We start from the raw sequence: 27,974 nt of genomic DNA on the forward strand, positions 1-27,974 counted from the left end.
TAGCACTCATTCGGCGCTCAGCACACGCTAGCCGCCGGTCTGTGCCCTCACTTGCAATGTCATCATAAGTGTTGCATAAGTGAGTGTTCCATGGTGATCCCCTTCAAGCCATGACTTAGACATTTTAAAATCTATTTTTAGGGGAGATCTTGCCTTTGTATTCAGATATATACAGATTATCATTTAACATTGCTAGATGACTCAGAGATTAGGGAGAAGCAGATCAGCTCAGGGAAATAAGATCCCTGGAGTCAGACCCCCACTACACATCAACTGTGACATTTTCACTTATTCACTCAACCAGTATATACGATGGGCCTCCTATGCACCAGGGACAGGTGAAAAAACACACTTAGCTCTTGCCCTCATGGAGTTCAGAGTCTACAGGGGAAGGAAGGCATTAAAAGACTGTGAAAGTAAACTGGATTGTAGACCATGATGAGTGAGAGGAGAAAGAACAGGGCGCTATGAAAGAGCAGGACAGGAGAGGCCTGTTTTAAATATGAGTGGTCAGGGAAGGCCTCTCGGAGGAAGAGACTATTTGAGCTTGGACTGCAAGGGGAGGGTGCAGAGAGCTAGGCAAAGTGGGAAACAGTATTCCAGGCATATGGAATAACCCATGCGAGGCCCCCAAATTGGAAAATCTCACTCCTTTTTTTTAATCAATTAAAACACATCCATTACAGCTGAGCATGGTAATAAGGAGAGTGAGATGAAAGAAGAGGCTGGTCAGATGACGGGGCCTTTGGACTCTGTGTAGGGTGGCCCCATGTCTGGTGTCCCAGGGGCCATCTGGCTTAGGACTGTTGTCCTAATGTACTTATCAGTAACTTTTTTTCACTCTTAAAAAAATGTCCTGGTTTCTGTAATTGTATGATCACTCTAGCTATATTAAACAGTATGGATTTTTTATTCTAAGTGTAGTGGGGAGCATCTGACAAGTTTCAGGGAGAATGATACAAAATGACCTACTCTCAGGTGCTGAGGCAGGAGTGGATGCAGGGAGGGAAGTTAGAAAAGGCTATTCAGGAGTTTAGGGGACAGATGGTGTTGGCTGGGAGCAGGATGGTGACAGTGAGGACAAAGAGCTGTGGCTGGATCCAAGGTGGTCAGGTCCTTGTGATGGAGTGGGTGTGGGCGATGAGAAAGGAGGTGTTATCAAGAAAAACTCCAAGGTGTGGTGTAAACAACTGAGAGACCGGAGGCACCGTTACTTCGCTGGGGACAGCTGGAGCAGCCCCCAGTGAAGCATGAAGACGGGGAAGAGTACAGGCGCACAGTGTTTGATGGGTTAAGTTGGAGATACCACGGAGATGCCAGGGGTTTGCCCACAGATAAATAGCAGATAACAAAATCTGCATCCATGTAAGGAGATCTGAGACTCCGACCCTTGTCTCCCAAATTCAAACTTTTTATATCTAAGTGACCATCTTAAATGTAGAGTGGTACTTAGGTATTTCTTTATGCCATGGTTTCTGAGTAAAGCTTTTGATGGATGCCTAGGCCTTTGCTTGCGGGAATTTAGTTGCAATAGGGGCCTAAAAGTATATTTATATCAATTTCTTAAGTGGGGAACAAACCATCTTAGCTGTAAGGGTGTGGCCGAGACCCTCACTTGACAGACGGGGACACCAGGCCCAGAGGCTGTGTGCCTTCATTCTGGCTACCCCGGTGGTGGGACAGCCGGGCTTAAACCCTCAGCCTTCATCCACCCCGGGAAAGCGTTCTCTCTCCAAGTGTAGAAAATCTAGGAACAGTCCTCCAGGGAGAGGTTCTTCAGCAACTGCCTGGATGCAACCATGGGTTTTGTTGTTGCCTCTATGTAAGGGGAGGGTTCAACCTCTGGAGAGGAAGCCCAACTCCAACAGTCTTCCAATTGTGCACAGAACTAGTTTGGCTGTGAACATTTTCCTTGGTGGGAAGCACATGTGTTTTGAGTGGCACAGAGTGCCCTATTGTGTCAACCTCAGTAACGAGTGCATCTCAGCACAGCTGACGTGTCCATTTGCTGTGGAGTGACAGCCGGCTGCCTGGCCCATCAGCGTGGCTGCTGTTTCAGGTGGGGACAGCTGCACTGACACCAGGTAGGGGGAGCTGAGAGGAGAAACAGGCTGAAAAGGTTTCAGCTTTTGGAGCTCTTTGGATATCACCCTGGTGAACCAATTTGGTGTTGTTCCTTGGATGGGGTCCTTTAGACTTTCTCATCGTGTCACCCTTTTGTTGCATCAGGGCTTTCGGTTTATGAAAATTAAAGTGAATTTCAGACAAAAGGACACTGAGTGACAGTCATTGCCTTAGAGTGTGATGCTGATTTCATGCAACATTTCTGTAGTGCCCATCAGGTTTCAGCCAATTAATTAAATCACGCCAAGGCTGGGAATGAAGTTTAAATGATTGTGCATGGAATTACCCACACATTTGGTGATCATGACTGAAGCCACATTTGCATGGGCCTTGGGTGTCATGTTTGCCTGAGAGTGACTTGCTCCTTTCATCCATGCTCTCAGCTGTCACCCCATGTCTGGGGAGTGTGCCTGCAAGCCTGGCTGGTCAGGGCTCTACTGTGATGAGACATGCTCTCCTGGATTCTATGGGGAAGCTTGCCAGCAGATCTGCAGCTGCCAGAATGGGGCCGACTGTGACAGTGTAACGGGAAAGTGCACCTGTGCCCCAGGATTTAAAGTAAGTGGCAAGGGCTCGGGAGGAAGGAGACAAGGGTGCGGGGTAGAGCCCATTGATACCGTGACTTACATGACCTTTTCTGAAGTGCAATGAATATGCTAAAATCAACCCCACCATTAACAAGAAGAGGGAAGAGAAAACTAGTGATAAGTGATATAAGTAATTACCTTAGAATGATGACTGAGAAATCTGGTAAAACAATAAGCATGCCATTAATAGTTAATTATTAATATATGTCATAAAGTATGATGTATTGTAGTTGTTTTTACATAATTGTTTTACTGTTTTGTAGGTAACAAAGAAATTACTTTTCCAAGTAGGATATATCTTATTGTCAACAGTTTCTGTCTTAATTCTTTTTTTTAAGCTTTTATTTATTTATTTTTAGAGAGAGAAGGGAGGGAGATAGAGAGAGAGAGAGAAACATCAATGTGTGGTTGCTGGGGGTTATGGCCTGCAACCCAGGAATATACCCTGGCTGGGAATTGAACCTGCGACACTTCGGTTCACAGCCCACGCTCAATCCACTGAGCTATACCAGCCAGGGCCCTGTCTTAATTCTATATAATTTGAAAGCACATAATGTATTAAGTTAGCATGTATTATGTATTTATATACAATGGTTAGTAATACATATGGTTTTTGGTCTCTTTGAGAATCTAGGACTTAACAAAAATGCCCACATTTGCCAATAGAGCAGAATTTTGCCTAGAGTCTAGGCTGTCTTAGCTACGGGCCAGGAATATTTGTTTTAAAGGAAAATGGATTGTTCTTGAGTAATTTTCTCCCAGTTGAAAGAGGAGAACACTAAACTGTGAAGGACATTGATGATTATTTCAGGGCACATCATGCAGAACAAGGGGTTCATAAAGTCTTTGAGCTGAGGGGATCTTTATAGGGTTTTTTTTTTCTTTTTTTAAGATTTTATTTTTATTTATTTTTAGAGAGGGAAGGGAGGGAGAGAGAGAGAGAGAGAGAAACATCAATGTGGGGTTGCTGGGGGTCATGGCCTGCAACCCAGGCATGTACCCTGACTGGGAGTCGAACCTGCAACACTTTGGTTCGCAGCCCGAGGTCAATCTACTGAGCTACGCCAGCCAGGGTGCATTTTCTTTTTTTTAAAGATTTTATTTATTTCTTTTTAGACAGAGGAGAAGGGAGGGAGAAAGAAAGGGAGAGAAACATCATTGTGTGGTTGCCTCTTTCATGCTCCACCCCCCGCCAGGGACCTGGCCTGCCACCCAGGCATGTGTCCTGACTGAGAATCAAACGGTTGACCTTTTGGTCCACAGGCTGGTGCTCAATCTACTGAGCCACATCTGCCAGGGCAGGGGTTTCTAATCTATGTCACAATCCTTTGCTTGAGCCCTGGAATCTGACTTAAAGAGCCCCTTCTGTTTTTAAAGTAAGTGACCTCCAGTCACCTTTGGTAGCCAACTTCTATGTTTCAGATATTACGCTGTCAGATAATAAATTGAATCATGTGGGCCGTGCCTCTGCTGCACCCACTGATCAGATTACATACTTATTATACGAGGAAGTCTAGGAAGCATTGCAATGTAATGTACAGTTTATATTTATGTTTATTTATGGACAGTAATTTTACAGCTATGGTTTATTGTTATATATCTACTTGCCTGAGCAAGGACAAAAGGTTTTGTATCTGCTACAAATACATTAGGAAAACTAATGAAGGCAGCAGGCTTTCTCGGGCATTATTCAATACTGCATCATAAACAGGCCAGCCAGCATTGCCCTTCAGTCTCTGAATTCGTATAGTGGTGACATTACGGCAACTCTTTCATATACAGTGTGTTACAGTTGGAGAGAGAGTATAATCAGCATCACCAAGACATATTTTTGTTTACTGGCGTGGGCCTTATATCAGTTGGTAGAGCTGCGTGCACTTTCCTGGTTGCCTCCATCTAGGGAACTGACTGCTCTGCCCCGTGCCCTCTGGGGACCTATGGGGTGAACTGTTCCTCTCTCTGTGGCTGTAAGAACGACGCTGTCTGCTCTCCTGTGGACGGGCTGTGTTCTTGCAAGGCAGGTGAGTGAGTACTAGAGTCTTTTATCTGATCCTGGCCCTGCCATCTCCTAAAATCACAGGGAAGAAAACTTGACTAGGATTCTAGGTCCAGCTGTTCCAAAATTCAGTGCCTGGCCTCAGTAAGCCCTTCAGCCAGGGTGGGTTCTCCTGTGCTCCTGAGTCAAGGGAAGAGGCTCATTCTTAGGAGATAATCTCTGAAGTTGCTGCCAGCTCCAACAGTCCGTGCGTCTCTGCACTTTGGGGATAGGTGAGCCGAGCAGACAGGTGTTCATGCCCCTAAATTCACTGACCTGGAGTCGTGACAAGAAGTGCAGCCAAGCACCGATTTCACGTGAGCACCAGAATGGTCTGTCCGGAGTCCCTGCAGCAGCCAGGATCCCAGATACTCAGTGTTCATGGTTAATAGGGTACTGCTTTAAAGGCAGATCAATATTTCACTCTCCCAACCTGAACAAAAGTTGGTCTCACTGTGCATTAAAGGGACCCCCCACTCGATGTCTCTTTACTCAGTGGCACTTCCCATATTGGCATCCGCATGACGGATCAACAGCGCACATCTCTGCTGGGGCTGCGGGACACCGCTGTGCATCTCAAAGATGCTTTCCAAGGGAAAGTAACGTGGGAGGGCTGAGCAAAACCCCCTGCTGCCTCTGTTCCCTCACACATTCTGCGTCCCTGTCGTGGCAGGCTGGCACGGTGTGGACTGTTCCATCAGCTGCCCCAGCGGCACATGGGGCTTTGGCTGTAATTTAACGTGCCAGTGCCTCCACGGCGGAGCCTGCAACACCCTGGATGGGACGTGTACCTGTGCACCTGGATGGCGCGGGGCGAAATGTGAGCTGCCCTGCCAGGTACGATCAAACCAGTACCCCAGCTGGGAATGCCTGGGAGCTGATGCCAGAGGGTTGGTCTCTTCTCGCAGTTTCCCTCATTTAAAGTATCTGAGTGCAAACCAAACCTCAGGAATTATTAGAAGAACTAAGGTAAAGGGGTAGACGTGGAAATTGGTTAGGTAGCTTTGTGAGAATCACTTTCTTTTTTTCCTTCATCTCTATGCAGGCTCCCCGCAATGCCACCCCCACCCCTGTCTATTTTTTCTGTTTTTACACACACATCTCTTCCTGGCAGCCAATCAGCAGCACCTGTCCATCACCCAGTGTATGTCTCCCTACTCTCCCAATAGTGTGTTTCCATTGTGATGGAAATCCTCCAGCCTTTGGGCTGGAAAGAGGCAGGGAGTGGAAGGGGTGGTGAAGGTGTCACAGACATGCTCACAGAGGTGGTAAGAGAAGGTTTGGAAACAGCCATCATTTAATGCAAATATCTCTGGAGTCACAAGAGTCCACAGAGATTTCCAGTGCTGACTCTAGTCCCTTAACCTGCTTTGGAGATTTTTATCACTAGGAATCTTACACTGTGTCAACTGCAGGCCGGCTGACAAAGGGTGCAATTGGAAAGTGCTTTCTATAGTCACGTGATTTCTCTTTCTTCCTGAATGAAGCATGTGGCCGTTTCTTTCCTCCTTTTCCATCATTCTTTCTTCCTATTACACTTCTTTTCTCTTGAGCCCTTAAGCATTCTCCCTGGTGTGTGTTCTCTGCTTCCTGGAGAATGTCGTATAGCCAAGAGGACACTGTGACCTCCTGAACAGAGCCCCTCATGAAGGGCCATCCACAGAGGTTCTTTTCTCCCTGGGCTTCCTCCTCATTAAGTACAAGCCATTTCCCAAAGCAGAGAGGGCCTGCCCTGGCCTATTTCCTGTCCTGCAAACCTTTAAAGGGGACAAAATTAAGTTAGCCGTGCTGCCTCTCACCCACCAGTGAGCACAGTATCTGTGCTCTTAGAAGGGCTTGAAGATCTCCTTTCACACCCAGCCTGGCTGTGGCTGGAGCAAAGCCTCTGTCACAGTCTTGTCCTTTTATTTATTTGTTTTTTCATATATTAGGTGCATTATTAAACCAGCTAAGCCAGTGGTTTGGCAGCTGATATGGTAGCACAGCTATATCCTATGCAACCCCATCAAACATTAGTAGGCCTAAAAAGTCATTTATTTATTTTATTTTATTTTATTAAGTTTAATAATCCGATAGACAATGATTTGCCACCTAACCTCCATGGGTGTTTTGTGGTGGTGCACAGGCTCCTCCCCTTTGGTGCTTGTGAGCCCCTGCTTTCCTCAGTGCTGGGTGGCGCAGGAGGTTCCTAGCACTCACCCTCCGCTCCTTGGGATCTGGCAGGAAAGAGCAGGGCTTGTCAGTGCACGGCTTTCCACTCCTCGCCCACAGACTAAGTGGCCACGCCCACAAAGGGCCTCCTGTCCGGTGGACGCCCAAACTGACTGCGCGTGAGAACGCAGATGTCCAGGGTGGGGCGGGGAGGAGGGCGAGCCAGCAAGGGCTTCGTGCCCTCAGAATCCTCCATCAGAACACCCCATTTTGTCTGGATGTCTGCCTCAAAAGGGGGGTGTTACTTAGGAAAAGTAACAGAAGACTTTCGTCTCCCTTACAGTTCCACATATCCCACTGGCAACTTATGGAAACAAACTTAGCTCAGAGCTATAAAACCTTTTAAAAATTTGGAGCTTCTCTATGTGGGTCAGGCTACTCACCTTGCAGTAAAGAATAGAAAGCCTTGTAGGGAACATTAAACTGTTTTACAAAAATTTTTAGGATCAAAGAAAATATGTTAATAAGTCATGGCTTACGGTAAGATAAAAAAGATTATTTGAATTAGTTGGCATATATGCATACCTCTGCATTATGCATATCAGCATATTAGTGTCGTTGATTTCACCAGTCGTATGTCCCAACCGTACGTCAATGCTAAACTAAGGTCTGAGGGACTTTAAAATACTGGCCTCCTGGAGCCTATAGTTTGGGGGCCATGAGATGTGGAAAGAGGTGGCTGGAAGGCATGATGTTGCTGACAGGTGTTTGGGAGAAGAGGAGGGTGCTGCACCTGAAACGGCTGACCGAGGCCCCTTCAGTCTCCCGTTGTTGGATTCCCCACGTCCTCACTGCTGTCTTCCACGCAGGACGGCACGTACGGGCTGAACTGCGCTGAGCGCTGCGACTGCAGCCACGCGGATGGCTGCCACCCCACCACGGGCCACTGCCGCTGCCTCCCCGGATGGTCAGGTGAGCCCAGGAAACAGGAGCCGCGCCACTCTATGCCTAGCACTGCTCCTTGCTCTTGCAAAGACACACACACAGGTCAGCTGTATAGAAAAAATGAAAATGCAGTTGTCTCCGGTAAGCTGACAGATTTTTACCCAAGAAATATTACTATTGGGCCTAATTCATCTGTAATCAAGGAGTGACTTTTTGTTGAATGGTACAAGGGCAGTTCTCTGGAGCCTTCATGGAAGGTCTAACTGTCAGAATTCAGGCCAGTGAGAGGAGAAAACGTGAATTGCTTTGAAGAGTGGAGCAGGATCTCTGTGGTATTTTTGAGCACTAAGGAAAGAATTGTTGAACCATAAAAATGTAATTAAGCTCACTTTACTGAGACAGAAATATTAAATATTAATATGGTCAATATGCAAATATTAAAATAGTCATGCTAGAAATTAAAGTTGTCAAATTTACCTTTTCTTATAATAATGTTTGTCATAAAAATTCATAATATGGTTGAATACCAATGTTCTAACCAAGTCTCTCCTGATTTATATAACTCCATGGTTTCAGCAGGAAGTTTAACAAATTAATGGGGGTCTTAAAGAAGAATAGCTTTTGCTCATGGTGTATAGACCTGGAAGAATGGCACCAAATGCCCAAGCAAATTGGAATCTTGCTCTTTTTTATACATCAAATCAAGCCTATCCTTTTAAACAAAAAGTCAAATGAACTTTTTAAATACTTGTTAGGAAAAGCTACAAATGGCAATAGAACAGTTTCTGAATATTGGGATGAATGAACTAAACATATTGATGACCATTTCTGCTGGAAGTAAAATAAAATACTGATTGCTGATTTGCCAATTTAAAGTGAAACCTTGTTATACGAGGGACAGGATTAGAGGTAGATAAATAAACCAGAACTTCCTTCTACAATTTCTTTCTCTTGGAAATCACTGGTGTGTGCATGTGGATTTTATATATATTGTATTCATATCTAAATATATTTGTATCTAAATTTAGAGAGGAGAGGAAATTTGTAAGAGCACACTTTCCATGTTGATGGTTCAGTGTCCTTCAAAACATTTTCAACTTATCCTATAAAAGAAATTGGTAGTAATGAGCTAAATATCCTTTTAGTGATGTCCATATTTTCAGAAGGTGGATCTTTGAGAAGAGATTCTTAAGCCTCCCTACCAGCGATGTCACATTTAGGAAATTGTGGCATCAGGATGATCTTACTCTTTAGCAAAAACACATACAAAGAAGACTCTAGAGAAGTAATAACAAGTAAGGCTTACTGTGTGCTTACTTCAGGCTCACAACCCTATGAGGTAGGAAATATTTGTTTTCTCCTTTTTACAGATCAGGAAGCTGAAGCAAAGAGATGTTAGGTGCCTGAACCAAGGTCCCAGAGTCGATGAACGTGAGAGGGTTTGCACTAATGCTCCCTGCTGCATATGTAGCTCTTTTAACTACTGCACCCACCTGCCATATGCAGACATATTCCAGGAGGTGCTGGAGCAGAGGGCAGTTATGTTGAGATTTATTTTCACTGTGGATGAAGACTTCTAGGAATTATATGAGAGGACCATGGTGATCGGTGTTGCTATCTGTCCATCAATCAATTTCTCTCTATATATGTATATATGTATAATAGCTTTGACATATAATCATATACCATAGAATTCACCTATTTAAAGTATACAACTCAGTAGTTTTTAGCGTATTCAAATAATAGTACATGATGATCAATTTTAGAAGATTTTTATCACCTTCAAAAGTTAGTACTCAGTAGCATTAATTCCCCATATACCCCCAATCCTTTCTACTGCCTCCTCCCCCTCCCTAAGCAGCCACTAATCTTACTCTCTGTCTCTGTGGATTTGCCTGTTATGGGTATTGTATGGACTCATACAGTCTGTGGTGTTTTGTGACTGGTTTCCTTCACTCAACATTTGTTTTTGAGTTTCATGTATATTGGAGTCTATGCCAGTACTTCATTTATTTTGACTGACAAATAATAATCCATTATATGGATAGACCACATTTTATTTATCCATTCGTCATTGATAGATATTTAGGTTGTTTCCACTTTTGGGCCATTTATATATAAGTTTTTTGTGTGGATAATATAGGTTGGATATATATTTAGAACTAGAACTTCTACATCATATGATTATTCTAACCTTTTTAAAAATTTGAAAGAATGGTAAAATTTTTTCCAAAGCAGCTGCACCATTTTACATTCCCACCAGCAGTGTATGAGGGTTCCAAGTTTTTCATGTGCACACTATCATTTGCCTTTTTTATTATAACAATTCTATTATAGTTGGTGGGAAATAGTATCTCATTGGTTTTGATTTGTACTTCCCCAATGAGTAATGATGTTTAATATATTTCATGTGGTTATTATTTCATGTGGTTAATATATTTCATACAGCTTATTTCACCTATATATCTTTTTTGTTGAAATATCTATACACATTTTTGTTTATTTTTAATTGGGATGTTTGTCTTTTTATTATTGAGTGGTAGTAGTTTTTACATATGCTAGATATATGTCCCTTATCAGACACATGACTTGCAAATAGTTTCTCTCATTCTGTAACCTATTCGTTCACTTTTGGTAGTGCCTTTTGCAGTAGTAAAGTTTTTATTTTGATGAGGTTCAGTTTGTCTATTTTTTCCTTTTGTGGCCTATGCCTTTGCCATCAAATCTAAGAAACCATTGACTAATTCAAGTCCACGAAGATTTATGCTTCTTTATTCTTCTAAGAATTTAGAAGTTTTAGCTTTTACACTTTTAGCTCTATGTGTAGATCTTTGATCCACGTTGAGTTCACTGTTTTATATATGGTATGAGTTAAGCGTTCAACTTCATTCTTTTGCATATGAATATCTAGTTCTGGCACCATTTGTTGAAAAGACTGTTCTCCAATTAGTTGTCTTGACATTCTTGTCAAAAATCAATTGGCCATGAATGTGTTAAAGTTTATTTCTAGACTCTCACTTCTATTCCACTGATATATATAGGTCTCTCCTTAGGCCAGTACCATACTGTTTTGACTGTTTCAGCTTGGTAGAAAACTTTAAAATTGAGAAGTGTGAGTTCTCTTACTTTGGTCTTCTTTTTCAAGATTGTTTTCACCATTCTGGTTCCCCTGAATTTGCATATCAGCATGTCAATTCCTTCAAAGAAATGAGGTGGAAATTTAATGAGGATTGAATCTATAGATCAATCGGGGGAGTACTGCCAACTTAACACCATTAGGTCTTCAGATCCTTGAACATAGGATGTCATTAGTAACCTCTTCAGTGGTGTCTTTCCGTCCTTTGGAATTTGTTGAGAGCTGCGTTGGCTTCTGACAGGAATGAACTGAGACCAACTGTCACTACTTGATTCCCAGGGTCTGAGAGCTACCTTGGGAAACAGGCTGTGGCTGGAGTAATGGCCTGTCTTTTCTGTTAATAGGAGTTTCCCACAGACACAAGGACTCCCTGGCCTTCTAGTTCCTCCTTGATTTACAAAAGCTGAGATAACTCAGACTTCACAATATGAAGTTCCCTCTTCTCATGCTTTTGTTTGGTTCTCAGTGACTAAATGTTAAAACCATTACTTCAGGAATTAGAGCTGATTTTGTGATACATGAGTTCTTGAAGTTCTCAATTGGAGTGATCAACACTAAGTTCTCAATGACCACCATGAAGCTAAGTGGTATTTTTAATCCCCAGTGAATTCAGAAATTTCCTTACAGAGAGGCCATATCAGTTGTTTTGGTCAAAACTCCACCAAATCTACACTTGTCTTTTGAATATAGAGGAAATGTGAGGTGTTCCTGAACACACCAGTATCCACCTGCTTCGATGATTTAGGACCAGCCTGTGAGAGGCATACTCTTATGTACATGAGAAAACCAGGAGCTGCGATTTGGCCTGGAGCCAGTCACAAAATGTGCTCATTGCATTCCAGAGTCTGGGTCATGGGGTAAGACAAATTATCGCATCTGGCCTTAGACCCTGGGAGCTCCTGCGGGAATGTAGTGGCTTTGTCACACAACATAATCTTGTAATCCTTTGTCCATCTGTGACTGGTCTGCTTCCCAAAGAGGAGGAAGTCTTGCTGCTTTGTGTTGCTCTGTCACATGTTGCCCACCATTTCTTTGCTCATAGCCCCAGAGACTTGCTCACCTGGGGCTCCGGTGTCGGCGTTGGGTCTGCACGTATTGAAGGCTGCCGTGAAATGTTTTTTAGAGAGGTCACCCCTCTACTCACAGAACACACATGGTATAAGCAAATGTCTATCAAGGAAAGAGAGTTCCTGAAGTTCCAGAAAGCACCCTACAATTGGGTCAAGGATTAGCTTATTTTTCTAAAAGAAAAAAATAAAAGAAGCATAGCCTCTGTATATTTACACAGAACATCATCACATTGTCAATGCTGTGTAGGCTCATGATTTTTCCTCACAAACTTGTTTTGAGTAAGTACCTCGAAAGGACCTTCTCCAGTACAAAGAAAGGTTTGCTTTCTACTTAAACACCAGTTTCAGGGACAAACCAATAGTATCAGCTCAGGGAAACAAGTGTTCCTGTTTCCTCTGCTCCCCATTGCTGAGATTGCTGGAGGTAGAATGTTAAGAATTGCCAGACAGGGTAGCAATGTGTGGGATAATAGTGAGGCTTTTGTGATGGAATCAGTGAAATCTAACACAGGGACCTGGGCTCTTCCCCTGACCAAGCCAACAAGGTGGCAGAGGGGCACCGGCGGTGCTCGGTCACTGGCTGAGGGAGGCTGATCAGGCCTCTGAGGTTGGAGCCAGAGACAGGGGTCAGAAGAGTTGTGTCCCTCTTTCCAAAGAAATGGATACACCTAAATTGAGCAAGTCGTGTGCTAGCCTGATACACTAAGGAATTTGCCTTGCCTTCTTACCATTGGGCTCATCCTCCACTTCTTGTAACTTCACCCTCTTTCGTAATGTTTGACTGTCTTTTTCGCTTAAAGGAACCACAACTCTTGCTTATTTCTACCATAACTGATAGCCCCATTTTATGTAGTCGTAAAAAATTCTTCATGATGTACTACCACATAGGTTAAGCAAAACATAGGTTGCATCTGACATCCCAGATACCATTTCCAAAAGAAATGTCCCATTTTCCAAAGGAAAACACGTGCACTTCTATTATATGTGGTTATTTAAAACCCCAGTTTATTGACATTTTTAACCAGTGGACCACTTTATCAAGAAGGGGCAGATTTCAGTAAAAAACATGGGGGGAAAATGAAACACCTGTCAGGATGTCCTAACCTATGTCCTGGGCTCCTTCTCCCACACCTCTGCCACACACACACACACACACACACACACACAGCTATAAAATGAGACTGGCTTTTCAAAATGAGCATTCTGAAATTCCAGATGTCAATGAAATATAATTTGAGGCATGTGTGTGTGTATTCCCAAAGCAGTGGAGTGGTAGGCTTCACAAAGTATTTTTCAAAACCAGTAGAAACATGCTGACATTTCTTCCTTTCTGCTGTGACTTCAGTCAGCCAGGGTTTCGAGATCTCATTCCAGCGTTCTGGAACACATGCAGTCCCAGCCTGTTTCTCAACCCTGGCTGAGCTCACCGTGACCTAGGAACTCATTTAATTTGCATGTTCCCAGTCCCCACTGCACATCTACTGCCTCTTGAATGGCAGTGTGGAGGGTGGGTGAGGAGGAGGAAGGTGCCATTGCCAGCTCAGAAGCACTTTCTGTACAAATTTGGAAAAGGTTTGGAAGTTCCTAAGGGTGTACTTCTTGGGAGGTAGAGCGTGGGCTGGATTTTTGTCCTGACTTTGCCCCGGTCCATGCAGTGGCAGTTCCCAGCCTGTAGACTGGCCTCTGCTCTGCCTTGCTACTCCTGTTATTGAAGGGGAGCATTTCTGTGACAGAGCCTTACAAGCAGTTGTGAAAGACTACAGGAGGTTGAGAGATGAATTCATGTGAGGAAAAAAAAACGTTATTTGGTAAAGTGAGAGAAAAGAGATTAAGATGCCACATCAACCTCCAGGAGTCTTGGGAAAGAGGAAGAGACTAGCAGGGCATGGTATTATGGAAAGAAGTGCAAAGGAGAGGAGGAAGAGAGGTGGGCTGCTCCTCTGAGCCCAGCCAGGAAGGGGGGCATTGGAAGAAGGAAAACCTGGAGGCAAGTTAATGAGAAGAGCCTGGCTTCTCTACTCTGCCCAGCAAGCAGAACTAGGCCTGTAGTGGTACCAGCCCCTCTCCAGAAGGATACTTCCTCTTCGAAACCTCCCCCAAACACACCAAGTTTGACCATTTGAGTAAGTGATCTGCTACTTCAGGCACTACTGATCTATCCTAAAGTGATCTCTCATGCAGCCGAGAGATACCTGAATTGTTATAATAAGGGGAGATGTCCCATTCTTTGTCCAGTGACATGTAAGTGCAAATTCAAGTGCAAGTGAGTTTTAAAGAACATAGCTAATCATCCACAAGTGCAAGTGACACAGTATCTGACTCTTTAGGGTATTGAAGAGTGGAGAATGTGTATGCAGGAGCATATGTCTCTCTGTCTATATGGTTTTGGAGGAAAGGGGGTCATGTGAAAGCAGAATGTAGGGTCCCTGAAAGGGGGCATGGTGGATGGAAGGGCTCACCTTCACAAAAGAAAGGCTGCAGAAAAAAAAAAACCCTGAAGTTCCCAGATCTCCCAGTCTGCCTCGTGGTCTGTTCTCTGCTTTTATCTGGGTCTGCTCTAAGGCAGGCCATGTTTTCTGATGTGTTTGTCTTACAGATGCAAATGGAAACATCTCTGATTTATGAATTTTCTTTTTTTTAAACAATCTTTTTTGTTTTTTAAAGATTTTTATTTATTTTTTATTTATTTATTTTTAGAGAGGGAAGGGAGGGAGGGGGAGAGAGAGAGAGAGAGAGAGAGAGACATCAATGTGCGGTTGCTGGGGGTCATGGCCTGCAACCCAGGCTTGTACCCTGACTGGGAATCGAAACTGCGACACTTTGGTTCACAGCCTGCACTCAATCCACTGAGCTACGCTAGCCAGGGCTTGATTTATATGACTTTTCAGTACTTTTTTCAACTTGGCTCTTTGTATAAAGTAGATTCTTTTCTAATGGATCTTTGAAATTCACAGTATCCAAATACCTGACAAACGTAACAACCATTTGTTGAGTGTCTCCAAATTGTGTCAGCCACAATGCTTAGGTGCTGGGCACATGAAGCTAAGTGTCACTAGCTGCCACACTACAGAAAGACATTCCCAGCCTCTCAGGCAGGCACTGCACAGGCAGGGGTAGGCACACCAGCGAATAACTTCTCACACTACAGTGTGCCGCCTCTTCATTGGCCGGAGGATTAGAAAAAGCAGAAAAGTATTATGACTAAGTACTGTAGTCCCTTTCTTCTATAATCACCAAGCCCAACGATTATTAACAAATCTCTCTCTTGGCTCTACTGTATGTTTAACAGCTTGTTGCTCAGGAACGAGACAGCAACTTGAAATCATTTCCTTCATTCGCTAACACCCCAAATATTGCAATACTGGCATAAGGAATATAAACAATTAAACAGGACAAGGAGTTTGGGTGTTACCCCCGAGAGGGGGAAATAATGACACCCCAGATGATTCATTTACCACATTCTTGGAATCACAAGTGCCTAGTGAATGCTGACTTCACATTGAGGCCCCTGGCATTCTGCATCAGGCATTAAAGGCACGAACATTTCTTTAGAGCTGCTTAGCTGAAGTTTATCACGATCATTCAGCCATTGCCTAGCAACTTGTGAAGGCTATCAAAGAGCTCTTTGTCCTCAGGCCTGGCAAAAACAGTCCCTCACACATCTCCTTATCAGCATCAGAACATTTATCAGGGAAAAAGGCTTCCTTTGAGCCAGAGAGTCCTACAAATTTAAAGATACCCACTTCCTATTTTGTCTTTTCAGCCAAATAGTTTAGGAAGTTGTTTCCTGAAGTAACTCATATTAGAGCCTTTATCTGTACTTTGGGAAACATTCCACAAGGATTTCCTCAAGATGTCCCATAATTCTTCCATTGCTTTATAATCTGGGCTAGCACCAAAGAACACAGACCTGAGCTCATGAAAGTGAATCTTCTCAAACATAAACAAGGTAGACATTTCCACCCCCTTTGAGGGAGGGGCCACCTTTCTAGGTGTACAAAATGTGAACATGCTGTCTTCCTGGTTTCGGTGAAGTACTTCTCAGCACCTCTTCAGGGAAGGAAAGCATGGCCTGGTTCCTCCATCCAGTTGGAAATGGTCCTAAATATCACATCGAAAAAGGGACTGGGCTTATGAGTTCATTCAGCAAATATTTGACACCTTCCATGTGCCAGGCGCTGTAGTGAACTGAAACAGGCGCCGTCTCTCCTTCACGGAACTGCCAGCCTCCATTAGTTACCCTGGTGGGGCGGGGGGCGGGGGTTGCTCCTTGCATCTGCATCTTCTCCTGTACTTCTTTGGAACTCATCTCCCCCTGCATCCCAACTGCCATTATTTTTATTATATATATATTTTCCCATTACTGACAGGCCTTTCTTCCAGGTTCACTATCAAAGCATCTTCTGCTCTTCTACAAAACACAGGTTTAATTACACACATCCCCTACTTAATTGTCCCTTTGGTCCCTGTTAACACCGTTACCAGACTAAAGGGATTTGCTCACCTGTGTGCATCAAAGCCCAATCAAATGTGAACAAGAGTTTGCAGCAAAGAAAGTAGTTTTTTATTTAAAAAATGGCACCAAACTGGAGTCACAGGTGAGCCGTTCCTCTAAGACCTGGCTCCCCGATGGCTTCTGGGAGTAAAACTATGAATCACGTTGGAGTTAGGGTCACGGTCCCTACTGATTGGTCAGCGCTAGGGTAGGCATAGTTAGTTGATCAAGGCATCTCTGGTCCTGAGGTCAGCTATGGTGTTTCTCAGCCTAATTTCACAATGGTATGGGCTGGTGGGGTCATTCCGCTTTTCTGGGTCTGGACCTGAAGCACAACTGAAAACTAGATGTTATCTATAATTTGACTAAAACTCTGTCTCTTTGATCAACAGACTTGCAGTCTTGTTCCTAAGATTATTTGACGCTGATGGAAACTTCATTGTCCTGAGGGCTTTATGATTAAGGGAGTGGACGTGCAAGGGAGAGGGAGGTGGCTGAGCCAGGGTACTGAATGAGGCTAGTTTTAATCAAAAGGATGGAAAGGAGAAAAGATCATGTTAAAGATACAAAGTTTCTGTGGGGTCACAACACCAGGAGGAAGCTCACACTCCACAGTGTGGCATTCCTGGCCCTTCTCTCCATGCCCACTGCCTGGCTGCCCTGCTGACTCCCCGACTCTCCACAGCCCCAGTTTCAGTGGTCCCCAACTTGGGATTCCTGAAGGATGAGACACATAACTTCATTGGGCCTCTGAGCCTCACACCCAACTCTCCTTTAGCTTGAAGCCTTCACAGGTTACCTGCTTCTCCTACCGTGATCCCCAGCAGGGTTGCTGTGCCTGCTCTGGGGCCATTATCAGTCTAGATTTAGAGGTTGTTTCTGAAAGGACCTCTCACCAGCAAGCCAGCAGCCGTCAGGCCCCATGAATGTTTATTGAGTTGAAGTCTCTCTTCTGTCTTTGACAAGCAAGGAAATAAAAAGATGTCTTGTAGGACTCTAGCAAAGTTGGCAAAGATGAGGATGAGATCAGTGGAAATAATTCAGGAATAAAACACACACACACAGAGCCAAAAATAATGGTTAAAGCAAACTTATAGCTCCCTGTCCCGGAGAAAATGTCACTGTATGCCTGCATAGAAGTCACATTGGTAGCATGGACTCTGGTATCCCCTCTGCGAGTCTCATTGCTTAAAACCTCACACTTAGAGATTTACTTCTAAGGCTCTTAATGTATGTTTTCTTAAAATATTAATATTTTCTAGAGAAGGTAACACCTCAGCAATAATAAATTTGTCTTATCCTTTCCTGGCTATAAGATGAAGGGAAAGATAGCAAGAGGATACAAGAGGCCTGAAAGGGGAAATACAGTAATAGGAGAAACTGGTGCTTCAAGAGGACAGAAAAGACAGCTTCACACTCTGCCCTGGAGTCACCCCCTGACTGTGATATCCTTTATGTTTGTCTTCAAGCAGATGAGGCACTAATATCTGCAAAATGATGACTCCTTTCTACTGATGACAGAGAAAAAGAAAATGGATGGAATGTTTAGGGGAAGTTGGTAATAGAATTATTATAACACACTTTCCAAGGAAAGACTTCATTGCAATCATAAAATAAAAGTTATGTCAAAGGAAGCTTGGTTCTGTTGAAATGTGTGTATAGAGTACATGGTGGGAGGCAGAAGATTTGATAGGTGATCTCTAGAATTTCCTGTGATTGTCTACAAATGAAATGATGAGTAAATCATGTGAAACAAGCTTATCTTTGCACTGGATCTCCTTCTATATCGTGGGCCTGGTTACATGTATGATAATTATCTTGATAAAGTTGATTATGACTGATGCTCATGCTAATCAACTGAACAAACCTATTAGGCAAGAAGAATCAGGTATGAAATAAAAGATCACTTACTCACATTTGTCAGTCTGCCCACGAGTCATTTTTCTTAATGTGCTCTGATTGAGAATGTGCTAAGTCATGGATAAATCATGATGATCTATAATGGCAAAAATCAGCATACACTTTTTGACCTAAAGGGTACTCCATTCCATCTTAACAACATTGATTAAGTGCAATGTGAGGAGAGGTATGGCAGTCTGCTGATAAACTAAATCACTATCAATAACTAAAGCTCCCTTTTCTCCAAGCTCCAAACCCAGAAAAAAAAGTGCCAAAAATCAAGATTAATTTTCACGATGATTTTCAGAGTGGCAAAGTCATTACTCAGCTTCCATGTCAAAGTCCTAATGGGGAGTTGCCTGGGTGGCTCCAGACTAAAAGGGCTAGGGCGTCATCTGAATCTCTATGGAGCTGGAGTCCCTATTTCAGCTGTTGATCAACAGGAGTCCTGGTTCACAGGCAGAGCTCAGGACCTGAACTTGAATAGAGTAAAGCCTGTAGTAGATTAGGTCTGTTGGTACTTCCTTCATGTTCACAAAGCAAAGTTTAGGTTTGCAGGTTCCTTAGAAATGGTTCACTCCTCTACACATTTGATCATTCTGCCTTGTAGGGTGTCAGTCAAAACACCAGACAGGATTCTATGGCTGGTGAATTACGTGTGGGAGGCATAGAGTTTGCAATTCCGTCTCAGCTTTTCACAAAAGATATGATTTTTTAAAAAGATTATATATTTGTGAACACAAAAAATAATTGTAGTAGGCCAAAATTCCATATCTCAGTCTATGGGGAACTCTTACACTCTAATCAGCTTTTAACAGGCCTGATCTCCTTTCTCCAGACAGCAGTCCGAGCTTAAATAATTGTCTATTGTTGGTTCAAGACAGACACAGTGAGGCCTGTGTGCTTTCATGCCTGCTTACCATGTGGGAGACTTTCTGAAGGAAAAAAACGGAACAGTCAAAAGTGGAATATGTGGTTCAGCATATATGTCTGTGTATCAGTCAGCAATGTTCACATTCTGGTTTGGGGCTACTTCTGTTTTAAGGCTTGGGCCACGGTAACTTTTCTCCTAATCAACATAGAAGCAAAACCTATAATACAAATGTTGCTTTCTCAGCTTCCTTGGTGCTGGGTTGTATTAGTGTTCTGGAGTGTGTGCATGCTTGTTCTTACTGTGTTTTTTCTTGGTCTAAGGCCAGCAGGCACCAGTTCACTACTAATTATAACTCATTCTTATTGCCTGTCAATGCAAAGAGCATTTCTTTGAGTTGTGAAGGATTCAGACTTACAAGAAAGGAGTTCCCTGTTGTATTGCAAATGCAGACTTACAAAAGACACTTCCATTTACCTCCAGTAAAACCTAGTTGTATTTTGTATTTTTGCAACTTGAGTTTTTCTTTATGTTTTCTCTAGGCATTTTGATCATTCGTGACTGACTCTGAAATTTCTCTATGTCCAGAGTGAGAATTAAATGCCTACATAGTTTCATAGTGATCAATAACTTAGACAACAGCTGTAAAACACATCAATTGTGATATTGTTAGAGAACAGAGCTAAGGGCAGGTATGATATACTATTACCAGAAGGACCCCCCACTAGGTTCGCTATGCCTGCTGCCAAAGGAAAGAAGTCTCTCAATGCCAGAGATTTGTGAAAAGGAAAGGAAATGTTTATTTAAAGCTATACAGACTTAAAGTAGTGACCCAACGTCTTCATTAAAATATTTAAGTCCTTTAGGATACCCACAGATGCACACAGTCCTTCCTTCTCTCTCTACCCTAATCTGGGGTACTATATCTCAGGAAAAGAAGCAGAAGTCTGTGATTTGGGCTCCCAGCACCATCACCTGTGTCGCTGCCATGATCTCCAGTTAATGCAAAGCCATGTGGAACTTCTCATGGCCCACTGGCAATAGTCCTTTTACCCCTTTTCTTCCAGGCAAAGTCTCTCCTGCTTCCTAAGCCACATGGCAAAAGGGAGCACCCCAAAGCCACATGGCCCTCACTCTCATCAAGGCTGCAGGGTCCCCACTCTGCCAAAGCCACATGGTTCTCTTCTATGTGGCTGCCGAGTCTGGGTTTAAATCCCCACGCCAATCTTCCTCTGCAGCCCCTACTCCTACAGTCCTACTGTACTCCTACAATCGGTTACACCTGCCAGCATTCCTGTATCCTTCCAGCTTTACTGGGCTGCCATAGTGAGTCTGGGCAGGCATGGCCTCATGGCGTGGAGCCAATCATCTCCAAGCTCTCATGCAGGTGCTGTAACCAGGGGGAGTTGCCTCCCAGTTACATCTTGGGTGGAAGTCACTCCCATCCCCCTGGCTCAAAGCATGGCCACAGCTATTTAACATATTTATGAAACCAGTTAAAGGTTATAGATATGTTAAATGACCACGCCAGAGATTATCTGCAAAGCTGTTGCTGTACAAAACAGCCCTGCATGTTCCTGCTCCATGTGTCCCTTCCCCCAACTCACACCTGTGGGGGGGAAGGGGTGAGGACATCCTATACATTTTTCTAATATTTCCTGGACACCTTAAGTTCTGGACCCCATTCCAAATCCCTATTTGGGGCCCCCCTCTTGGCTTCACCCTGTTAAAATATTGTCTATAGCTGCCAGAATCAGATTAAATTTTTAAAGAGGAATTGGTGGCACAGACTTCTGCACTACACAATGTATCATCACAATACTTTCAGATTGTGTTATTTCCTTGCTCCAGGGGGACTTTTTTAAAAAATGTAAAACAATTTAAACACCTTTTATCTCTCCTTATATTTTTTATAAAAAGATTCTATTTATTATTTTTAGAGTGAGGAGTAGGAGTGGGAAAAAAACATCAAGAGTTGAGAGCAACCTCGTCTCTCTCACATGCCCCAGTGGGACACTAGCCCACAACCCAGGCACGTGCCCTGACCAGGAATCGAAACAGCGACTTTCCTCTTTGCAAGATGATGTTCAACCAACTGAGCCACACCAGTCAGGGCAATTTCTCCTTATCTTTTTACATTTTTCCCATTTCTCTGTAAAAATAAAGAATGGAGGGGAAGGCAGGAAGTCACTATGAGCTAAATGATACAATGTTTTTTATAAATTTTGCTTTTAGTAGAACCATTGGGCTTCCTCTTTGTTCTCTTCTCCTGAAGAATAATCATCAGTATAACAAAGGTGTTTTATTCCTTCTTGTTTATGACTATAGAAAATAGTCTCGGATTACTTTCATGTTAGGATGATACTCGATCACACACTATGTGGTGGCACGCTGATGTGTAATAAGTGGATTTTAAACCTCATGCCACCTCAGCTCGTTGTTGTCTGGGATGACCCAGCTTTGACATCTTGACCTTAGACCTTGTCTCTGACTTCACATTGTAGAAGCGCCCACCTGCCCAGACTCTCACTAGCCTTGCCCGTGTGTGCTGTTCCAGGTATCCACTGTGACAGCGTGTGTGCCGAGGGACGCTGGGGCCCCAACTGCTCGCTGCCCTGCTACTGTAAAAACGGGGCCTCGTGCTCCCCTGATGACGGCATCTGTGAGTGTGCGCCGGGGTTCCGAGGCACCACCTGCCAGAGAAGTAAGTGCTCCTAAGGCGGCAGCTCCCGTTTCTCCTCAGGGCACCGTGTGTGCACAGTGTCCTCTCTGTCCACTCCTCAGTTCATAGGGATGTGCCGCTGCAGTCAAGGGCAGAAGGAAGTGTAATAGGTCATCTTGTCTTTTGCAGAGCTGTCCTCGATAGCACATCCCAAGTTTTATTCCATCCAACCTTCAGGACCAGCAGAACAGATGGTGGCTCTACCATTTTTTCCCAGTAGTGGTTTCATTGCCTCGTTGGCATCATCGATAGGATATGTTTCTTGATCCTGCCTTAAATCTTGCAAATGGTGTTCCAGAAATCCAGTGACCTGTAAATATTCTATTCAGCAGTTTTGGCACTGGACCTATTTCAATTACTAGAAGTCAACATCAGCCAAACCTTGAGGCAAGTCACGCATCCTGCTAGCAGTCTTGAAGTTAGTCCTGTGGGGAAAATAGAATTGCTGAGTTACAAATGGGGGCTGTTGACACTGGTCAGTTGAAATTTTAAGTTAGGAAATATGCCATAAGATTTTACTACATCTTCTTGTAAATGTTCTCAGGAAAGGAATATATGACTAACTATAAGATACATTATTCTAAATTTTTAATCACTTTTTAAATTAAGAGTTCTATGCAGTTTTCCTATATTTAAATCCAGATACTGCCTTGGGAAGAACCTAATTATGAAGCATTTTGCTTATTCACTTTTCATCCACAATATTAACTTGGATGATGCTGAGGAGGAACCATCTTTTAATTCTGGCTATAAATCTATTTATTGCCAGTAATGACTCAAAGAATAAAGGATCAGCACATGGCTTGAGAGCATTTATTTGGGCCTTGTTAGAATGTAGAATGTTATTTCCTTCCTTCGTTTATTTCTTAAAGCCTCTAGCTCCATGCCAAACCTCAAGCTAATTGGGGCCGTAAATGGAAAAATAAAGAAGACTAAGTTATTTGCCTGCTTTCGGGCAACTCAGAATTTAATGGCTTTTTTCAGTATTAAAGAATACTCTTGTTTCTTTGGTGGCCGTTATTTTACACTTGGAAAAGTTTAACTATCTTTAAAAAAATTTTTTGCCCCAAATTTGAAGTAGATCTCGATGTGGCGTATGAAAGAAACACATCTGCGGCAAGACGAACTGTCCGTTTCCGTTCTCTTTTCAGTCTGCTCCCCTGGTTTCTATGGGCACCGCTGCAGCCAGACATGCCCGCAGTGCGTGCACAGCAGCGGACCCTGCCACCACATCACCGGCCTGTGCGACTGCCTGCCTGGCTTCACGGGAGCCCTCTGTAACGAAGGTGAGCACCCTCTGTAAGGAAGGTGCGCGCAGTTTCGAAGAGACGCCTTGCCGGGAGCAAGCCCCACGCAGCCTGTTCTCGGGCTTCCCGGAGGACACGCCTGCAGTTACCAGCTACCCATGCCTCTGCTGCGCTGTGTCTGCAGCTTCTGTAAAGACAACTTGGAGCTTTGGAAAAGCTGGCTTGCCACTCCAGCAAAACCTCTTCATTCTCTGAGCTGTGCTCCTCTTCAGTTTTAATTGGAAACAGCCTTCCATGAAAAATCAGTATGAGGAAGGATTTTGGCTTCCTGAGTGAAAGTTATGAAGTCAGATTTCTAGAAATGTGATGATGTCTTCTAGCTTATGATGCCTTAATAAGGGTGGTTGGCTCCATGTGTTTGTAAAAATGAGTGCATTGAGGATACGGGATGCTGTGAAGTGGAGGCAGCTACTAAATGCACACCTGGGTTGATGACCTTTAGAGCTGGTTCCTGACCCAAGAGTCCAGGGTTCTGTGAGATTAGATGTGGTGATGAGTTTCTGACTTCTAACTTATTCACAGTGTGTCCCAGTGGCAGATTTGGGAAAAACTGTGCAGGAATTTGTACCTGCACCAACAATGGAACCTGCAACCCCATCGACAGATCGTGCCAGTGTTATCCAGGGTGGATCGGCAGTGACTGCTCTCAGCGTGAGTCTTGTTTGAGAACAACTCACCAACCATTTTATTCGTTCATTTTCACGTTCTTTAGGGTTGAAGTATGAGTGGTTACATAATCAAGCAAAGTATGTGAGTGATTATAAGATACATTATCTTAATTTTTAAATGGCTTTCTTTCCCCATTAAGAATTCTGTGCAGTGGTCCTATAGTTAAATCTAAATAGCATCTTGAAAAGAACCTAAATAAGTAGTATTTTTGCTTATTTACTTTTTAGTGATTCTTCATCTGTAAAATTGGGGTCATATTCTCAGAAAATCTATTCTAAGATTCATTCCAGACCCCAAGTGTCAGATATTATTTTTCCCTTGCTTCTAGGGGGGAAAAATGGTCACACAACCATGGAAGATTTTTTTTTCACTTAAAAAAATATTTCGGATTTATTCATTGTTTGTATTGGACCATATTCCCAACTGGGTGACCATGGAGAAATTATAGGTGGTCCTCCTTTTAAGTAGCTATGTCCTTGGAACATTAGTATGAATGAAAGGATTTTTATTATTTTTTTGTAAATGAAATCATTTTACCCCATAACCTTACATTATGATTTCACAGATGCTTTATCTGAGGTTCTGACGGCCCTTCAATGGACTATGACCCCCTTCTAAGACTTAGTTCACCTTTTTTCAAACCTAAGATTTTAAAACTCCTAGATTGAATCTCAGGTAACTGAAGATTTAGTATGGTTTTCTGCTTTTTCTAATTAAGAAGTTTTACAAATAAACCAATTCTTACATACAACTGGGAACCTTAACATTTAAATCAAGCCTCTAGTGATAACTCTAGGCTGACAAGTGCTAGATTTCGAGATCAAAGACATGAATTACATGACCTTGAGTCCCTTAACCTCTCTCAAGTCACATCATTTTTTCTGTCTGATCTCTGCTTAAGCAGCCCCTCCTTAGAGAGGCATTAAGAAACAACTTCATCACTCTTTTCCCCCTGAACCTGTTTTATTATTTTTTTCCATAGTATTTATTGCCATTGGTTTTTCAGTTGGCTGGCTGGTTTTCATGCCTTCGCTACTAAATTATAAACCTTCAGAGGGTAGCCTGAACTTTATCTTGTGCCCTGCTATCTCCTTTGTCCCCTGAACAGTGCTGGGCACAGAGGTGCTAAATGTGCCTTTGGCAAATGACCAAATCTGTAAACTGGTGATGATTTTTGCCTCACTCTGCAGTCTGCGTGCGAATGGACGCATATGTCAAGGATGAGGGTCCTGTTGCAGTTAGCATTGCCGTCTGGGTCTGAGTCAGATCTGGAGCAGCTAGCTTTCCCAGTCCTGATACACACAGCATATCTCTCACATGCAGGGTATGGGAGAGTGGGTAGAATTTTCCCTGCCAGGTGCTGGCCTCAGAACTCTAACCGATCCCCCCATGTACATTGTGGTTTCAGCTTGTCCACCCGCCCACTGGGGCCCGAACTGCATCCACACATGCAACTGCCACAACGGGGCCTTCTGCAGCGCCTACGACGGGGAATGCAAATGCACTCCCGGCTGGACAGGGCTCTACTGCACTCAGAGTAAGCGGCCAGCCGTCCAAACCCACCAAGAGAACCACACCCCCGGAGGACACAGCCTCACCCTTTGCACACACGAGCAGACCTCAGAAGGCTTTCCTGGCATTGGAGTATTTCGTCTACCCATGACCTCTAGGCATCTAAGTCTCTCTGAGAGGTTAAGAGCTGCCACATTCCAGGTTTTCTGTCTCTGTGTCCCATCAGGGCACTGAGGTGGATCAGGGCTATGTGTTACGGTGTGCAGTTTCTTTTTCCTCTCTTCTGTAACCAGACCCAATTTATGTGGCTCAAACTCCCTACCGAGTATTCTATCAGCACAGAGGTTAGGATAAGTGACGGTGATTAGAAAGTAAGTGAAGACAAGAAGCCTGGCTGCCCAACCTAATGTGTGCTCTCGGAGAAGGTCGGGCTCAGTGGGCCTTGAACTTCAGGGGGCTTCCGAACCACCTGATGGCTCGCTTAGCTGGCCCCACTCCCAGACTGTTTGGTTCTGCAGGTCTGGGGTAGGGCCTGAGAATTCACATTTCTTACAATTCTCCAGGTGGTGATACCAGTGTGGAACCATGCTTTCAAATCAGTAGGGGGTTTTTTTGTCCATTTTATATTCCACTGTGTCCTAACCATTTATTCTTCAATGAGGTTATTAGTGTCACAGGTCATAATGTGCAAAGTATTCCACAGCTTGGCACCATTGGGGATAAAAAACTATTCTCTTCCCCCTTGTCTTTGATTGAATAAATGAGAAAAGACAGGAAAGCATGTATTATGATTATCATTAGTACTAATATATAACTTTAAATCATAGAAATGAGTGGAGGAGGAAAGATGAGTTAGAAATTAGGCAATTCTTGTCTAATACTAATGAGAGCACATAAAGAATAGGCTGAACAAGTCTTTTGAAACTTTCTGGGAAAAGGTAAGGGCCTTGAGCCATGATTTGAAAGGGAGAATTGGCAAGCAGGAAGGTTGTCCCAGGCATTTTCTGCTGAGATGGGGTGTGTATGTATGTACACATATATATTTATTTATATATGTACACACAGGTTTTTGAGCTCCTTAGGGAAAAGCACTTATGTTATTATTTATAATTCCTGAATTAGGACCTGCCTCAGTCAGAGGCACTTCTGAAGTGAAGCACCACAACACAGTGGGAGGCGCCACGGTCTGGAGCCAGGCCCCCCTGCATGTGGGTCATCGCCCTGCTGCCCCGCCATTTGCTGGCTGGGACACAGGGCACATAGGGCTCAGTCCCCACATGCAGAGGGGGCTCGCCCACCCCTGTGTTTCTGGGCTGCCATGAAGCTGCAGTGAGAGCATGTGCGAGAAGAGTCCGGCACAAGTTGGTGCTAAATAAGTACAATGGCAATTGTGGTTGTGGTCGCATTCTGGTATCTGTGTCTGCCTCTATTTCTGAGAGTTGAGCTCTCAAAAATTTAAAAAAAAAAAAACAACTCCCTCCAAGAAACACTTATAAAAGACACACGTGATGCTTGGGAAACAGCCATGAACCAAGTATGGGAGATTTCTTTGTGCCATGGGGCCCTCTTCGTGCCACGTGAAACCCTCTCACAGGACGGCTGCAGGCCTGTGAGCACCAGCAGGGCTTGTGCAGGTGCTCAGCCCCAGGGTCCCAGTGGTCCGCGTCTTGAAAACTCTGTAGCAATGGGAAGCTTTACTGCTTGTTTATAAAGGTCCTGTGGAGTGCAGGGTTTCAGCACTCTACCACATATCGCTGGTGCAGGAGATCATATCGCCAAAGTTAGTACCGGATACAGCAGGCAGGGTGAGTAGCAGAACTGAAGACATTCTATACCGAAAGTAAAAGCATATACAGGCCATTTGAATATAAACTACTCTTTTCAGTCCATGGCATTTGAGTCCAGGATTCTAGTAGCTGAATGAAAGAGTGAAAGGAAATGCCCCAGACTTCTGCAGGGTTGAGGATGCCTTGTTAGAAGACACCAACCAGCCTTGCCTCCAGGGTACCAGGAATGGTTAAACTGCCAGGTATAAAACTGTTCTGCCTCCTGCTTACGAATGACAACCTCCTCACAAGAACCCCTTCTTGGGACTTCAAAGAAGGCTTTGTGACAAGCTGACATGTGTATTACTGTCTTCATTCACTCTCTAGTGGCTCAAGGTTTTTTAAAACACTGGAAGCAAGAGCTGTGTTTCTTCTCAGCCTCTTGACCCCTGCTGTCCTTCTTCCCCCACACAGGATGTCCCCTGGGGTTTTATGGAAAGGACTGTGCGTTGGTATGCCAGTGTCAAAACGGAGCAGACTGTGACCATATCTCTGGGCAGTGTACTTGCCGCACGGGGTTCATGGGGAAGCACTGTGAACAGAGTGAGTATGAGAGCGTGACATCTCTCGACGGTCTTTATTCCATCCAGAATCACTTTTCCTAGATGCCTGAAGATAATAAGGC

At 43.8% G+C, this 27,974-nt stretch overlaps 1 protein-coding gene across 2 annotated transcripts in view; it reads left to right on the top strand.

Moving 5' to 3' along the window:
• Positions 1-27,974, top strand: part of MEGF10 (multiple EGF like domains 10) — a 173,354-nt gene that overhangs the window by 129,664 nt on the left and 15,716 nt on the right. For both annotated transcript variants that reach the window (XM_028530034.2, XM_036020709.1), the window contains exons 10-18: positions 2,508-2,682; positions 4,612-4,732; positions 5,420-5,583; positions 7,767-7,869; positions 21,871-22,017; positions 23,187-23,321; positions 23,865-23,993; positions 25,420-25,548; positions 27,764-27,892. In XM_028530034.2, coding sequence (XP_028385835.1) covers positions 2,508-2,682; positions 4,612-4,732; positions 5,420-5,583; positions 7,767-7,869; positions 21,871-22,017; positions 23,187-23,321; positions 23,865-23,993; positions 25,420-25,548; positions 27,764-27,892 — 1,232 coding nt within the window. The remainder of the gene's footprint in view (positions 1-2,507; positions 2,683-4,611; positions 4,733-5,419; positions 5,584-7,766; positions 7,870-21,870; positions 22,018-23,186; positions 23,322-23,864; positions 23,994-25,419; positions 25,549-27,763; positions 27,893-27,974) is intronic.

Source organism: Phyllostomus discolor, chromosome 3, assembly GCF_004126475.2.
Source record: "Phyllostomus discolor isolate MPI-MPIP mPhyDis1 chromosome 3, mPhyDis1.pri.v3, whole genome shotgun sequence".
NCBI lineage: Eukaryota > Metazoa > Chordata > Mammalia > Chiroptera > Phyllostomidae > Phyllostomus > Phyllostomus discolor.